The sequence below is a fragment of the Oryctolagus cuniculus genome, chromosome 7 (assembly GCF_964237555.1).
Source record: "Oryctolagus cuniculus chromosome 7, mOryCun1.1, whole genome shotgun sequence".
Classification (NCBI taxonomy): domain Eukaryota; kingdom Metazoa; phylum Chordata; class Mammalia; order Lagomorpha; family Leporidae; genus Oryctolagus; species Oryctolagus cuniculus.
Window position 1 is genome coordinate 7,110,039 of NC_091438.1, and position 16,281 is coordinate 7,126,319.

At 42.2% G+C, this 16,281-nt stretch overlaps 1 protein-coding gene and 1 pseudogene across 14 annotated transcripts in view; one reads left to right on the forward strand and one right to left on the reverse strand.

The window, feature by feature from the left end:
* Nucleotides 1-14,964, forward strand: part of RALGPS2 (Ral GEF with PH domain and SH3 binding motif 2) — a 189,397-nt gene extending 174,433 nt beyond the window's left edge. For all 14 annotated transcript variants that reach the window (XM_051858235.2, XM_070077183.1, XM_070077192.1 and 11 more), the window contains 3 exons: nt 3,888-3,993; nt 5,839-5,930; nt 9,459-14,964. In XM_051858235.2, the coding sequence (XP_051714195.2) occupies nt 3,888-3,993; nt 5,839-5,930; nt 9,459-9,488 (228 nt within the window). In that variant the 3' untranslated portion in view covers nt 9,489-14,964. The remainder of the gene's footprint in view (nt 1-3,887; nt 3,994-5,838; nt 5,931-9,458) is intronic.
* On the reverse strand, nt 502-2,263 carry LOC108177568 (large ribosomal subunit protein eL30-like; annotated as a pseudogene).
* Nucleotides 14,965-16,281: the final 1,317 nt, after the last annotated feature.

Below are 16,281 nucleotides of genomic sequence, written 5' to 3' on the forward strand. Positions count from 1 at the left end.
TCCATTGTTGTAGGTGTGCATAAGCCGACACATACTCTTTTTCACAACTGGATATTTGGATGATTTCCAGATTAGGGTTTTAGTTTTGCATTTGTTTCTTTGGTTTTGTTTTGTTTAGATTTGGTTATTTGAGAGAGGCAGAGTCACACAGAGAGAGAGAGGTCTCAGAGACCTCAGAGAGAGTGCTGATTCACTCCCCAAATGGCCACAGCAGACAGAGCTCGGCAGATCCAGAGCCAAGAGTTTGTTCTGGGTCTCCCTTATGGGTGCAGGGCCCCAAGCACTTGGGCCATCTTCCACTGCTTTCCCAGGCCATTAGCAAGGAGCTAGACCAGAAGTAGAGCAGCTGAGACTCAAACAAGCACCCATGTGGGATGCTTCTGCTGCAAGTGGACGCTTAACCTACTGTGCCACAGTGCTGGCCCCAGTTTCTTTGGTTTTTTGTTTTGTTATTTTTAAATACAAGCTCTGGGAAGTTATATTTTAAAAAAATTGTGTGGTTTACTTTTCACCAGTCTGTTCCAGCATGCTTCTTATAATATCAGAATCACTTGGATCAGTAATAGAAAGAGTGCATACTCTGTAGTATTTTCCGTGTGCTGTTCCCAATTCAGTATTCTCACCACTGTGGATGGACACCAGTTTGGACCAACATGACATAATACTCTTTCAGATTCCCGCGAAGCTGGGCAATTGCTGGCAAGGATGACCAGTTTCTCTTTGCTTTGTCTGGTCCTCTTCGGAGACTGCGTGTACCCCAGTGGGTGTCTTCCACTCTCCAGCACTAGCGGAGTCTAGAGTTGATCGACTCCACTGACTCTCATCTGCTTTGCAGCCGGCTTCTCCCTGCCTTAGGTGCAAGATGATCTCCAGCCACGTACAGCTGCAGAGACTCGTGGGGAGCAAGGAGGAACCAAAAAAAGCTTGTTTTGCTATTTCTAACAGTGCTGCTATAAATATTTTTTAAATATTTATTTATTTGAGTTACAGAGAAAGAGAGGTCTTCCATCCACTGATTGACTCACCAGATGGCCACAGTGGCTGGTGCTGGGCCAGGCTACATTAACAGCCAGGAACTCCATCCAGGTCCCCACGTGGGTGCAGGGGCCCAAGCACTTAGGCCATTAGCAGGGAGCTGGATCGGAAGTAGAGCAGCCAAGACTCAAACCAGTGCCCATATGGGATGCCAACACTGCAGACAGCGGCTCAACCTGCTGCACCACAAAGCTGACCCCTGCTATAAATACTTTTGTGCACAGATTCTCTAGATTATATATCTAGAGTGCAAATTTTGAACTTTGTTAGAAAATGGCAAATTAATTTACACACTCACGAATGGCACAATCAGACTTTATATTCTCACTGTATTGTCAGGCTTTTAGATTTTGGTGAATCTAGTATATATGAAATAGCACCTCATAATTTAATTTGTATTCCCCTGATTGCTTACTGAGTTGGAAATTTTTTCATGTGTTTTGGTCATTCATGTTTCTTCTGTGAATACCTGGGTAAATATGTTGCTTAATCTTATTCTAAATAATCAAATGTCTTAAATATATATTACATATATGTTCTTCTTAACTACACACACACACACTCATTCTGGAGGGTATGTTGCAAGTGTATTTGACTTATCATTTCACTCTCTTCAGGGTGTCTTTTGGTGAAGAGTTCTTAATTTTATAGTAATAAAGTCTGTCTCTCTCCCTTTATGGTCAGTACTTTCTGAATGTATTCTAAAATCCAGCTCCAGCCTGAGATCATTAACAAGCTCCACTGTTATCCACTAGTAGTTTTTTCAGTAACGGATTTGTCTGGAGTGTAGGAGTGTGATGTGGGTGACGTAGCCGCTGGTTTTCATGACTTTGTATGCACGGCTGACTTTCCTGGCTCTGTTGGCAGAGTGGTTCATTCTGCCATGGCTGACCTGCAGAACCTGCTCGTGCCATATGAGTTTATGTTACTCATAGATTCCTTTCTAGATTTCATTGCCCTGTTGGTCTGTCCCTGCCCCAGTAGCCCGTGACTTCAGTTACCTTAGCTTTGTCGCGTGTGTGTGTGTGTGTGTGTGTGTGTGTGTTCAGCTTTCTAAGGTACAGTTGGCAGAATTACTTGCATTCAGGGTGCGAAGCCTTGTTTTGATATAAGCGTGAAATGACCACCTCCGTCAGGCTGAGGCCTTACTCCCAGGGCTGTTTGCCTTTTGGTGGCTTTGTAAGTCTTGATGTGTAGCAGAGCAAGTGCTGCCGAATTTCGTTATCATGGATCTTTCGCTATTCCATGTAAATTTTAGAATTAGCTTGTCAGGTTAAACATTAAAACTTTTTTAGAATTTTCATTGAAATGACACTGAACTTACAGATCAGTTTAGGGAGAACTGCTCTCTCTACAACATTGAACTTTTTAAAATTTGACGGTATTTCTCCATTGATTTAGGTCTTCTCTAATATCTTTTAACTATTAAACTTTCTATGTCTTTGTTGTTTGTGTTCCTAGATTCCTCTTGCGTGATAGATTTTTTTAGTTCTAGGTTCCCAGCAACCTTGGTGACCTTTCTCATTAATTTGGTGGATGTGGATTAATTTTCTGTAAATAATGTCATCCTTTTAAAGATAACTTCCTCCTCACCCTTACGTCTTTTCTTTCCTTTTTGTTGTTCTTATTGACCTACGAATTCTGATTTAACGATGGTAGAGCTAGCAGTGGTGATACTAGATACCAGAGCTAATATCATTGTCATGATACTTGATTTTCAAGTGTTTTTAGCATTTTACCCTTACAAGTGGGCTGCAGTGTTTGTTTTGTCTGTCTACCTGATTTGGTTTTTGTGTGTGTGTGTGTGTGTGTTTTCCTTTTGAAATGCACTGTTGGATTAGGAAATTCCCTTGTATTCTGAGTTGCCCGTGTCTTTAACACAGTATGCAGTACATTTGCCCAAAAATTGTATTGGTGTTGAGTTGATCGTGTCTTCTCCTTTAATATGTTAATGTGGTAATTTAATAATTGTTCTAAAGAAGTGTAACTGAAGTTAATAATAAATAAAAGAATAGTTAACTACAAAATAAATGAATAGTTAACTACGAAAGTAAAAAAAAAAGGGGCCGGCGCTGTGGCGTGGGAGGTTAAAGCCCTGGCCTGAAGCGCAGGCATCCCATATGGAAGCCAGTTCTAGTCTCGGCTGCTCCTCTTCGATCCAGCTCTCTGCTATGGCCTGGGATAGCAGTAGAAGTGGCCCAGGCTTGGGCCCATGCACCCATGCCTGGGAGCCAGAGGAAGCTCCTGGCTTCAGATCTGCGCAGCTCCAGCTGTTGTGGCCATCTGGGGAGTGGACCAGCAGATGGAAGACCTCTCTCTCTGTCTCTACCTCTCTTTGTAACTCTGTCTTTCAAATAAATAAAATCTTAAAAAAAAAAAAAAGTAAAAAGCACGCTAAGATTACCCTTTTTGTGAGAAACACAGTAAGCATGTGTTTTAATGACCATTAATTCTCTGGTAGCACTTCTGGTTCATTTAATCACAAGATTTAGGATAAGATAGCCATTAAAATGCAAATGTGTTTACTACCAGGAGCAGAACAGCAGCTTAGGAGAAACAAAATAGGTGAATTCATCAGGCTGCCTGCAGAGCTGCTCCCTGGGCATGGAGATGGAACATTTGGTCTTGATGAAGAGTTGAAGCTGGGAAAGGCCTGGAAAGAAGGAGACCAGGTGAAGAGAGCATGGCTAGATGGAATTTAGTAGTAAAAGGTCCCAAGCTGACCGTGGCCAGAGTGAAGTCACAGATCTTGTCTCGTTATAAGAAACTGAAAGTATGCTCTCGGAAACACTTAATTTCTGTTTAAATTATCCAAAGATTTTGTTTTCACTCACCGTCTTTTGATCTTTCAGTTCAAGTCAACGTCAAATAAGAATGTGTCTGTGGTCGGCTGGATGGTGATGATGGCTGACGACCCGGAGCACCCGGACCTCTTCTTGCTCACGGACTCTGAGAAAGGTGATTGTGAGGACGAGGCACTAGTGTGCGTAACTGGAATACCCAGCAGGGAAAGTGTGTGTGTAGCTTTATTTACTGGAGCAGTTTTTTGTCACATAATATGATTGATAGCATTTTTAGAGCCTGCATTTGCTTTATGGGCATAAGCTTGAAAATTAAAAGCCCAGTTAATCCCTAGAAAGATAACCAGGGAGGGAAGGAGGAAGGGCTGGAAGAAGGGAATCTGAGAATATGTAGCCCATTGTCATTCTAAGATCTCAGAGATTTGCCATATGGGCAATACCCTTTCATCTGCACCCTGAAGTAGATTGTCATTTGAAAGGCAGAGTTAGAGAAAGAGAGACCCAGAGAGAGAGAGAAATCTTCCATCCACTGTTTCAGTCCTCAAGTGGCTGCATGGCCAGGGCCTGTTCATGCTGAAACCAGAAACCCAGAACTCCATCCAGGTTTCCCATGTGGATGGCAGGGGCCAAGCAGTGGGGTCTTCTGCTGCTGCTTTCCCAGACGCATTAGCAAGGAGCTGGATCGGAAGATGAGCCACCGGGACTCAAGCTGGCACTGTAATATCGGAATGCCAGTGTAGCAGGTGGGGTCTGGCATTGCTGTGGGCTAGGTTGGGCCTAAGTGTCTTTTAAAGAAGCATTGTAAGTACAGGCAGAGACACGCCCTGTACCATGGTAAAGTCTGTTTACAAAGTGAGGAAAACCTGCATGTACGTGGGGTCATGCTAGGGAGAGTGGGCCAGGAAAGGAAAAGAGATTGCCATGCCGTGTTCGTTCTGGGTCCATGTGGAGGGAGAGAGAGGGTTAAGGACCCCCTCCTCCCCTCTACTAGGCTGCTTATGAGTTTAGAAAAGGGGGGTCCAGGTAGGGGGAGGTACAGCCTGGGGAAGGGGTCATCTGATTGACAGGTGGGTGCATAAGATTACACAGAGCCAGGCAGCTGGGCTTCTACCCTAAGCTTGCTACCTGACTTACCCCATATCAGCATCCTAACCTGTTGCACCACAAAGGCAACCCTGGAAAATGATTTTTTTTTGTTTGTTTGTTTATTTTCATTTTATTTGAAAGAGAGATCATCCATCTGATGTTTTACCCCCCAAATGACCACACGACCAGGGCTGGGCCAGGCCAAAGCCAGAAGCATAGAACTCCATCCAGTTCTTCCATGTGGGAGGCCGGTGCCCAAGTACCTGGGTCATCTTCTGCTGTCTTCCAAGGGACATGAGCAGGGAGCTGGATCAGGAGTAGAGCAGCTGGGACTCATGCTGCCGCTCGGGGATGCTGGGTCACGGGCTGTTCTACCTGCCCACCCAAGATCATCATTCTTAAGTTCTAAATTTGTCCAGGTTTTCCTCTGAGTGATTTTTATTGTGTTACTTTGAATTAATCAGTTATTTGGCTTAAAACATTTTTCAAGTGAATTAAAATATCATATATACAATATAAGGAGACATGAATGAATGAATAAAATAATTGACTGTTGACCCCTGGAATTTGTAAAGGGGATGAGAGAAATTGGAAGGTGGGCTGTGTTGAATCACATACAACCACATGGTTGTTTTATTTAGTTGTACTTTATCCTAAAGAACATTTAAGAAAACAAAGTTATTTCTTAGGAGAAATTCATAAGCAACAAAACAGTGACTTTTTGAATATGTGGTAGTGGGGAAATGTTTCACATAGAGAGCTCCTGTTTTATTTGTGGTGGAAACCATCTGCTAAATGAATACATTTCTGAAACTGAGCACTCTGGTCACATTTAGTGCATTCTTTAACATGGGGCAGAATTACCATGTGTCATAGTCCTAATGTTTTTATTTTCCCCTTATTTTGGTAATTTCAGGAAATTCATACAAGTTTCAAGCTGGCAATAGGATGAATGCGATGCTGTGGTTTAAGCATCTGAGTGCAGCCTGCCAAAGTAACAAACAACAGGTGAGCATTTCTCTGTTGACAGCCGTCAGCGAGACAGCAAGTCCTGATTTCAGGGAGGGGACTGTGGGCAAGGAAGCAGCATTTCAGGGAGTAAGAACTATTCAAGGTGAAACAGTAGAATCGAGTGCTGCAGAGTACAGGAGCAGGGGCAGCTTCCGAGAAGCTGGGTACGCAGCAGGGCTCTCGTGAACTCCGGAGGAGCAGCCTGTGCAGAGAGGGAGGATGGACACTGGGACAGGGTGCAGCAGATGCAGGCCTGCAGAGGAGCCAGCTCGCAGTGCGCAGGGGAGGGAAAGACGTCGGCATCGGTACAGCGAGCGTGCAGCTGCGGAAGGGGCAAAGTCGTGTGGCACTTTAAATAAAGAAAAATTACTCTGGTTCTTAATTTGATCAGTTGACACTTGATGTGGGTTCCTGTGATGGCAGTGAAACCAAAACCCATTTACATTTTATTGTTGTTTTTATTGTACTGAAACAAAGATGGGCTGCATGAAATAGGCTCTCAGCTGCAAAGGAGAAGAATCCATTATGTTGTCTTCCCCACACCCTGTTGCAGGGTTAGAGTCGGACCACAAACTGATAGAGCAGACATAACGTAAACGTTAAAACTGCCATCACGGAAGTTTCTCCTAGACTCGATTAGACCTGGATTCCGAAAGTAATTCATCAGTGACATAGGGCAGTGGTGATACCAAGGTATACAGGTGTTGTCGGTAGCTAATTTTAATGTGTTGTTAGCACTCTGTACTTTACAAAACTAAATAGAGTCATTTTTTACCCTCTGATATCAAGATTTAAGTTATTATCTTTGTTTTTGTAAATGAAGAAACCAAGATTCACAGATATTAAATAGGCTTATATAGTAAAAAATGGTTGACCTGAGACCCACTAGGTTCATATTGTTAAGTCCATTCTTTTAAAATATTGTTCAGGTGAGCTTTGTTCTCTCCTGATTGTTATTACACATGTATGTGATTGCAGATTTGGTACCACTTTTAGTCATCTCTGTAAAGGACATGAATACCCAGGAGAAGAATTACCTCTTGCCATGTCAAGGTAGTGTCTAGAGCAGAATGAAAGGAACAGACCTTCTTTTTTCTTTAAAGATTTATTTATTTATTTATTTGAAAGGCAGACTTAGAGGCAGAGACACAGGCAGGGGGAAAAGAGAAAGGCCTTCCATCCGCTGGTTCACTCCCCAGATGTCTACAATGGCCGGAGCTGCAGCAATCCGAAGCCAGGAGCCAGGAGCCAGGAGATTCTTTCGGGTCTCCCACATGGGCACAGGGGCCCAAAGACCTAGGCCATCTTCTGCTTTCCCAGGCCACAGCAGAGAGCTGGATCTGAAGGGAAGCAGCTGGGACTCAAACTGGGCTGGCGCTGACAGCGGCAGCTTTTCCCGCTATGCCACAGCACTGGCCCTAGGAACAGACCTTCTTTTGCCTAAGTCTGAGACTTTTTTTTTTTTTTGACAGGCAGAGTGGACAGTGAGAGAAAGAGAGAGACAGAGAGAAAGGTCTTCCTTTGCCGTTGGTTCACCCTCCAATGGCTGCCGCGGCCGGCACACTGCGCTGATCCAAAGGCAGGAGCCAGGTGCTTCTCCTAGTCTCCCATGGCGTGCAGGGCCCAAGCACCTGGGCCATCCTCCACTGCCTTCCTGGGCCACAGCAGAGAGCTGGCCTGGAAGAGGGGCAACCGGGACAGAATCCGGCGCCCTGACCAGGGCTAGAACCCGGTGTGCCGGCGCCACTAGGCAGAGGATTAGCCTGTTGAGCCACGGTGCCGGCCTAAGTCTGAGACTTTCAAGATTTGCTTCCCATGCTTTTTTTAAAATGCAACTTAAGGTATTAAGTTTTATTTATTTAAAAAAAAAAATAAGGTTCAGGCCGGCACCGTGGCTCACTTGGTTAATCCTCCGCCTGTGGCGCCAATATCCCATAAGGGTGCCGGTTCTGGTCCCAGTTGCTCCTCTTCCAGTCCAGCTCTCTGCTGTGGCCCGGGAGGGTGGTGGAGGATGGCCCAGGTGCTTGGGCCCCTGCACCCAGGTGGGAGACCAGGAGGAGGCACCCGGCTCCTGGCTTCAGATCGGCACAGCGCTGGCCATGGCAACCATTTGGGAGGTGAACCAATGGAAGGAAGACCTTTCTCTCGGTCTCTCTCTCTCTCACTGTCTATAACTCTACCTGTCAAATAAATAAATAAAATAAGTTCATATTCCCCAGTTAGAGCAGACAGTGTAAGCACAACAGCAGAGGCTCATTTTTTCTTTTTTTACTGTGTCGGGGGACCTCCCTGCAGTATCAGTTTAACCATGTGTGTAATCCTGTTTTTTCTTTGTTTCTGTACTTGAAATAATCAGAGTCATAGCAGATTTATAAGTAGAACCTGTGAAATTGGAAAATTTTAATAGAAGAATCTGACTCAAATGCAAACTAGCTTAATCCACATTCAGGCAACTTAAATGTTTACTGTATTTAAATATGGGGGTTTTTTTTATAACCAGACCAGAGGATTTGTACTTTAAGCACACGAGCATTTGTATTGTATTTGGTTTATAATTCACTTAGGATTATATTGTCCAACAGAAATTTTTCATTCAGAAGTTGACAGATAGAAGATATTCATGTTTTTTGGGGCCCATGCCGTGGTGTAATGGGCTAAGCATCTCCTTGTAGCGCCCGCATCCCATGTGGGCACTGGTTGGAGTCCCAGCTGCTTCTCTTCCCACCCAGCTCTCTGCTACGGCATGGGAAAAGAGTGGAAGATGGCCCAAATCCTTGGGCCCCTGCACCTGCATGGGGGACTGGAAGACGCTCCTGGCTCCTGACTTTGGATCATCCCAGCTCTGGCCGTTTGGCCTCCTGGGAAGTGAACCAGCAGATAGAGGCCCTTTTCTCTCTGTCTCTCCCTCTCTCTGTGACTAATTCTTGAATAAATTAAATATTTTAAAAAATATATTCATGTTTTTAGTATGTTTCAGAGAGAAATCAATATGATCCAACCTGTAAGTGCTAAACAATTATAGAACATTGATTTTTCAGAGGTATGTCAGATCATAATTCATCTGTTAATGAATCTTACGCTTTTGTGCAAATATTAATAACACTTATAAAATTATCTGAGCTGGTTTTTATGTGCATGTAGGAATTCCTTGTAATAAATAAAATGAGAAAATAAATAGCAAGTTTGTCTGGAATCTACCCTAGTACAGTCATACTCATTCGTCTTTCATTTATTTAGGAAACATCTACCGAGCCCCCTCTGTTAAACCAGAGATGGTATTCTACCTTCCTTTCATCAGAAATCAGCTTACTAGAGAGTGTTAACTCATCCCAATGACTTTTCCTTCTTATAATGAATATAATATGCCTAACATATTCATTATTCATAAATTTATTGGAATGCCTGTCAAAAGTCCTTTTAAAAGATACTTGGGTCAGAAAGACTTGGGTTTGCCTAATAAGGAAAGATAAATAGTGTGAAAACTTTTACACATGGTTTGCATAATATAATGCTTCTCTTTTCTAGGTTCCTACAAACTTGATGACTTTTGAGTAGAAGCTGAGAAAGAAGAGAGGTGCCCTGTGCTCCTCCGTGAGAGCCGGGACCTGATGAGTGAGCGCCAGCTGTATACCATCCTGTGCCAGGGAGAGCTCGGGGCTCAGCCCAGCCTGTGGAGTTCTGAACCAAAAAAGCACTAATTTCAGGGAATGAAGTGAGATATTCCCAGAAAACAAACTGGAGTCACAGAACAAACTGCCATGAACCATGCTTCTTATCTGAACTGACCTGTGGAAACCACTGCCTTAAAGAATGAAAGGAAAACCAACATGCAACACCAAATAGTGTGTGTGGATCTCTGGCGGTGCTGTGCTTGAGTAGATCGTAGCGAATTTGCATTTATTTTAACTTTGTACTAATTTTGGAGGGGGGGGATCACCTTTTTTTAGATACACTTAAAACGGAAACCTATTTCTTATGGATCACATCAGGAGCTGGTTTTGAACTGTGGTGAAGAGAGAATTCAGTAGGGGTGGTGACACCAGCAGCCCGCCTCTGGCGATTGGCAGCCTCACCTGTTCTCTCCCAAGAGAACATAGGAGTTAGACACGCTCATAATGTGAGTCGTTGGGGTTGGGGCGGGGGTGGGGAGGAGGGGAGTTTATTTTGTTGAACACTAAACTTCCAGAATTCAGTACTGTATAGGGAACATTGCTTCTTGCCGAAGTGCAAAGGCTGAGCTGTTCACATGCCAGGGGGTTTAAAAGTAGGCCGTTCCTAACTGGGGCTAAAGTGAGCCAGCCCATCGCTGGAGCGCAGAACATGGGGAAGGACTGTAACCCCAACCTCAGACTCTTTATTTCAAGTTAACTGCGTTAGCCCTTCTCCCTTTCACAAGTTGCTTTTGGTGTTAAGGCTACATATTGACATTTTGTCAGGGTATTTTCTTTTACAGTGTTTCATGTGCATAATGCCAGAGTTATTTTTTTATTACTCATCTGTGTTTTGGTTCAGTATGAGATTCAAGATCATATTTGTTTAAAAGATTCCACATACATACGTAATGTGTGTATTTTATCATAAGACATAGAAATAATTTTAAGAGGAATAAAAGTTGAGATCCTGGGAATTTTAAGTATTAGAATTTTCCTCTTTATATGGCTTACCATAAACACACCAAATTTTTAGGAAACCCTACCATAATAGGTCCCTGGCGTGAAACCACATTTTGTCAGTCATTTGCCTAGTTGTTTTGTGAGGGCTCTTCATGCGGAAATGTATTTCTAAGTTAAATGTTGGGTTACCAAATCAAAAGGCGTGAAGGTGAGATACCTTCGAATTTTGACAAAAGATGGCGCTTGAACCAAGACAATGTGTTGAACGTTATAAACTCTGGGCACATTATAAATTTTAGCTGTGACCAGAGTCAGAAATACTTTTTGACTGGTAACTGCTAATAGACTTCTTTTACTTTGGACCTCACATAAAATTTCCCATATTTGTATTCTTAGAGAATTTCATGCTGTTTTTGATCATAAGTATTTTGCCCTTGAGTCCATGAAACTCAAATAGAAAATATTGTCTATACAATACTTAGCTGAAAAAAATTCAAAGGAAAGTAGAAGAGCTTTTTCTTAGTATTAAGTTTTTAAATTTAGTTTTCTACTTGGAAAAGAGAGGTTAAGAATTCAAATTTGTTTCTCATACAATAGTTAGAAATACCATTACTTCTGGGTTTTGGTGATATAGGCTGGAAAGGGCAAAATGTTCCTTGTGCAGAATGGTTTTTCAGTTAATGTTCTGAGCTTAACCCATGTTGGGTCCATAGAAAGGTACCATCTGCATAGCCAGCAGTATTACTCTGTGTAGACTTGCACATTTTTACTTTTGTTTTGCATTTTAAAAAAAATTCTTTGATTTGTTTATTTCTGTTTGGAAATAGCATTTTAACAGTATATGTACTTTTTAAAAAAAAAAAAAAAACATTGTGAATGAGACCCTGTGGATTTTTTTGTTTGTCGTAAATAAGCTAAAGTAGGTATGTTTTAGGTGTAGTGTATCTGCAGAGGTATGCCACTGGAAGTAGAGCGTGACATCTCACAGTTTTGCCAAAGAGAGAAAGCTCAGATGGAAGATGTGTTTGATGTTTTCAGCTCTAACCATTCATGGCTACTTGACTAGAGTAACAGTAGTGTTCACGTGTGGTGAGCAGTCTCCAGGCAGAGCTGTGGCCTGTGACTCACTGAAGCTCTTAGCAGTGCCGTAGAAGTCATCATTGCTTTTTCTCCATTCAAAAGATTGGTTAGTGCTTTTTAAGATTGTTTTATCCTTTAGGCAAATAGAAACCACTAAGAGAAATGACCTAAAATAGTATGGGTGAGTTTTTGATCTGTAATTCAGTAAATTATATCTGACAATAATTCAAGCAAAAAAGAATATTTAGTTTACTCATCAGAAGATGAATCTTCTTATTAAACCTACTACCCTTAATTGTAAATTCATGACTCAAAAGCTCAAAATTACTGTCAACATCAAACTCGTGTTTCTTCCCAAACCAAGAAATTTAATTGTAGATTAAACTTAAGCTGATTTGTGATAAGCATATAACAGTTGGCATGCTATATGGCCTGTGTAGTAATATATAAAATTAGCCAACAAACAATTTGAGGCGAATCTCCTTTAACAGTGTTTTTGAACGTGGAGGCTTGGTTTTCATGTGGAAGTAACATATCGGTTCCTTAAACCTAGCTCCACCACCACCCGTAGAATGCCCTTCAGAGCACCGTGTTTGGTTTCATGCCTTCTTTGTGTTCAGGCCCTGCTTAGCTCTCAAAGAATTATTTTCAGCGTAACTTCTGAACTGTATGAATTTAAGAACTGATCACACCTTCCTATTCATTTTCTTCCCTATGTAAATACTACTTTTTTAAACATTGCAAAAAGGGATCCAAAATTTTGAGGTTTTGGTATTTTTTTTTTCTTCCGTAGGCATGTGCTTCGATGGCAATTTGTTTTTCTGTGTGGAAAATACCATTTATTTATTGTACCACCTGTATGGACTGACTGTGTTGGTAGTGGGTCTTTCTGTTGTATCAAGAATCAAGAATCAGGGTGTTTATAGCTTCAAAGTTTTATAAGTGGCATTTTTTTTTCTCCTGTAAGATTTATAAAGGAGCCCAAGAAGCACTAATGTGAGAGCAGGCAAAGAAGAATGGAAAAGATGTTGACACTGTGAGAGTGTCAGTGCCGGTTGAAACGGGCCCTGTAAAAGCAGCCTGTTGATCTCTTAGGATGATTAATTAGAATTTCACTGGCCAAAGGATTTGAGTATGGCCTTTTTTTTTTCCTTTCTAAGGTTAAATATGTAAAGTATATACATTTACTACTGGAAAAAAAACTGTTAAGGCATTATATTAGTTGGAAATAAATAATATTAGCAGATTTAACCCATTGCTTTTTAATGGATATAACCACTGTTGCTCTGCTTCTGGGTTCGGATTTTTTTTGGTTGTTTTGTTTTTTGTTTTTTTGTTTTTGTTTTGTTTTGTTTTGTTTTGTTTGAGGCACATTCCTTTATACCCAGCTTTTAAATTATCTTCTGCAAACAAGGGGATAACAGTGTTGCTTAACGGAAGATAATATTTCGTGATAGAAACCCTCAGCCTCAGAGGTTACCAAAATAATTGGATCCCTTTTTGGAAACGGAGGTGACTCAGCTGTGAGCCAGTAGCAGTGGTACTGCTGTTGTGTGAGATGGAGAACAAGCGAGGAGGCCATCTGACTTCTCTAGGGACTTCAGGCTCTGCTTCTATTTTCCATCTCTTTTGCATTCTCTCTTTCAAACATAGTAAATTTATGATTTTACAGCCAGAGTGGTATTCTTTTTTGTTTAAGATGCAAAAAAAAAAAAAAAAGTTTGAGCGCACTGATGACGAATTGCTTTCCACATGAACCTTTTCAAAATAAGTACCTTTTGGTTTTGCCCCCTTAAAAATGGCTTGTGGCTTTGGAGAGTTACAGTGAATAAGGAAGCTGTGGAAGCAAACTCATGAAGCTTATTTGAGAGCAATTTCATTATGTTTGTGTCCCAAGTTGTCAGGTGGGGAAGATTTGGTCAGTGCCTTATCAATTTGAAGACCAAGTATAGGGCATCGAGTATTACAAGAATCACTTGCCCTCTTGCTCCTCTTATTTCGGGAGTGTGTGCTATCCGTCTCCCCCAGCTTCGTGTTTTCTCACAGCGTGTGTCAGAAAGTGTGCAAATGCCTGTAGGGGATTGGTGCAGGCCTTCTTGACTTTGGTCTTTTTAAACAAGCTCCCTCCCTGCGTCTCCCCTTTCTTGGTAGGAGATTCAAAATAAACCCACGCTCAACTCAGCCCCTAACAACTCTAAAGAGCGTTCGTGCAGCTGAGGCTGTTTTTTATTTTGTTGTGTGTGTTTTTGTTTGTTTTGAGCATCGACCTAATGATAAGGCCTTTTGGAAAATCCCTAAATGAGTAAGAAATGCATACAGCCAGAAAGATTTATTAGGATTTTATTAAAGCTACAGAAGTCTTGTACGGAAGAGCCCCTTTGACCACAGTGAGGTGTTTTGCAGTTCATTCTTCCGTTTAAGACAATGAACAAGCAATCAGTTATCCTGTTCATTGTTGTTTCTCTGAAAATGTTATGCTAATGAGTGAAAACAACTCCAGTGTATGAAGTAAAGGAAGGTAAGAGGCTAAGCTTGTGAAAGCAACATTTGGGAATACCTTGCTTCTCCGAGATTACTGTTGGAAGACCTAGGTTAAGATGCTGGTTTCACGTTTTTAAACAGGCTACTACTGTGCCTCACAGTGCTCAAGTGGACCCAGTCTGTAGAGCCAACTGAAAACGGTCAGCTGGTCCTTGAGGGCTGTTAGCAGGATTTAAATTTGATTCCAGCCATTTGGACTGCAAAGTGATGGCAGGAGTAAAACAATACATAGAATGCTTTGGGATTGAACTTTCTTTCCTTGATAGAAAAAGAGGACTATAAATAACTAGATGTTAGATACCAGGTAACAATAAATTTTCCCTGAGAATATCACCTCTAGGACTACTCACAAATACAGTCCAGTAACTCTTGACTTAGTAGATAAGATCAAATAGCTGACAATATGTCACCCACCCGTCAAGAGCGTCAATGCCTTGCTACGGACAAATTCATAGTTTTATGGCCTGATGAAGGGTATTTTTATGGGAAGGGGTGGGGAACTGGTTCGCAGCATGGTCTGAAGGAAATCCAACTCCTGTAGGGATAAGTACCCAATGAGAGTAATACACAGGGACACACAAGCCATTTTAATCTGTACCCAGCGAACTTGGGGCGCTCTGTGATTGCACTATGACCTCCTTGAGCGACGTGCAGCTTGGTTTCTCCCGCACTTTCTGTTTCTTTTTAATATGCAATTGTGAGTGTGCGATCTTCAGTGTGTTTGCATAAGCTAACTTAAAATGAACTTAAGTACAGTTTTCTGAAATATTTCTATTGAAATAAATGACTTAAAATTATAGATTGTGCAAGAATGTTTTGTTACCATATCCACATGTTTATCATTAACTTTTGAAGTGCGAGTAAACTTTAAATTTCTTCTTTCCTCTTTCAAAAGTCGTCACCCAGAACTGGCAGCACAGGGAAAGCTCCATCTGAGTAAACTGTGGTTGCTCTCCTGCAGCTCAGAACAAGGACGTGTCCTGCCCTGTGGACCAAGGGGCCAAGTCCGCTGGTGTGCAAGGCTGTGACGTTTCCAGCTGTTTCTCCCGACCTTGAATATGTGATATGATGTGAGCAGCCCCCAAAGAGGGTCCTCTTTGCTGAAAGTCTATTGCATAGGTTCTAAAAGGAGGACATTTTTTCATTTTACCACGTCTGAAAACAGAATCCGTCTTCAGTCTGTGGAGCTTCAACCTGGAAGAAGTCCACACCCACCTGTGTTGCGTCTCCCTGTAGGTGTAAAAATGCCACTGAGCTTCACCTCGTAGAATGGTTTGGGGGTCCTCCTGCCAGGACTGAACACACAGTTTAACCATCATAGTTTTCAAGCGTTCTCACCTCTGTAGTGGCCTTCGAAAATTCTCACTGTCCCTTTACAGGAATCAAACGAGAGACAGTTTTCCCATGGGGTCCGCCTGTCTTGACATAGCACAGTGCCCCTTTTGTCGTACATCCGTCTTCCATTTCTGTGTGGTCGGTTTCTGGGTCTCCTGTACTGTTTGCTTGGTTGCCTGTCACCCAGCCAACACCATAGTGTCTTCATTACCGTGTGAGGTAACTGCGTGTGCCTCAGAACTGCTCTGACTGGTCTTGACTCTCTCATCTTCCCTGAGAATCTAGGGTCAGCTTTTCGTGTCCAGTGAAAACACTGCTGTGGCTTTTATTGAAGGTCTTTGGGTTTCTAGGTTAAGATTTAACAGCTTTTGGAAAGCTGATTGATGGGCCAACATGAAATGTCTGTCCATCTGTTCCAGGATTTTGAGGTCCTTCAGTGACATCGTAGAGTTGTCTCTCGGTGATCCCACACATCTCTCTGCTAGCTTATACCTAGGTGAATGGATTTCTTTTACTGTGAATATGCTCCTTGTATGTGACTTTGCCTCATTGATTATTACCTGCGTGTAGGAATGCTGCTGATTTCTGTGTTGATCCGGACAGCCAGTAACCTTGTTGAACTTGCCCTTCAATTCTCCTGGAATCATTTGTTAGCTGTCTCTTCCTTTCCAGCTTCTGTAACTTATCTTTTTTTCTTGTCTTAACTGCATGTGTCTAGGTCTCCAGCACAATATTGGATTAGAAGCAGTGACAGTGTGCCAAAGAATCCAGCTGGCCTC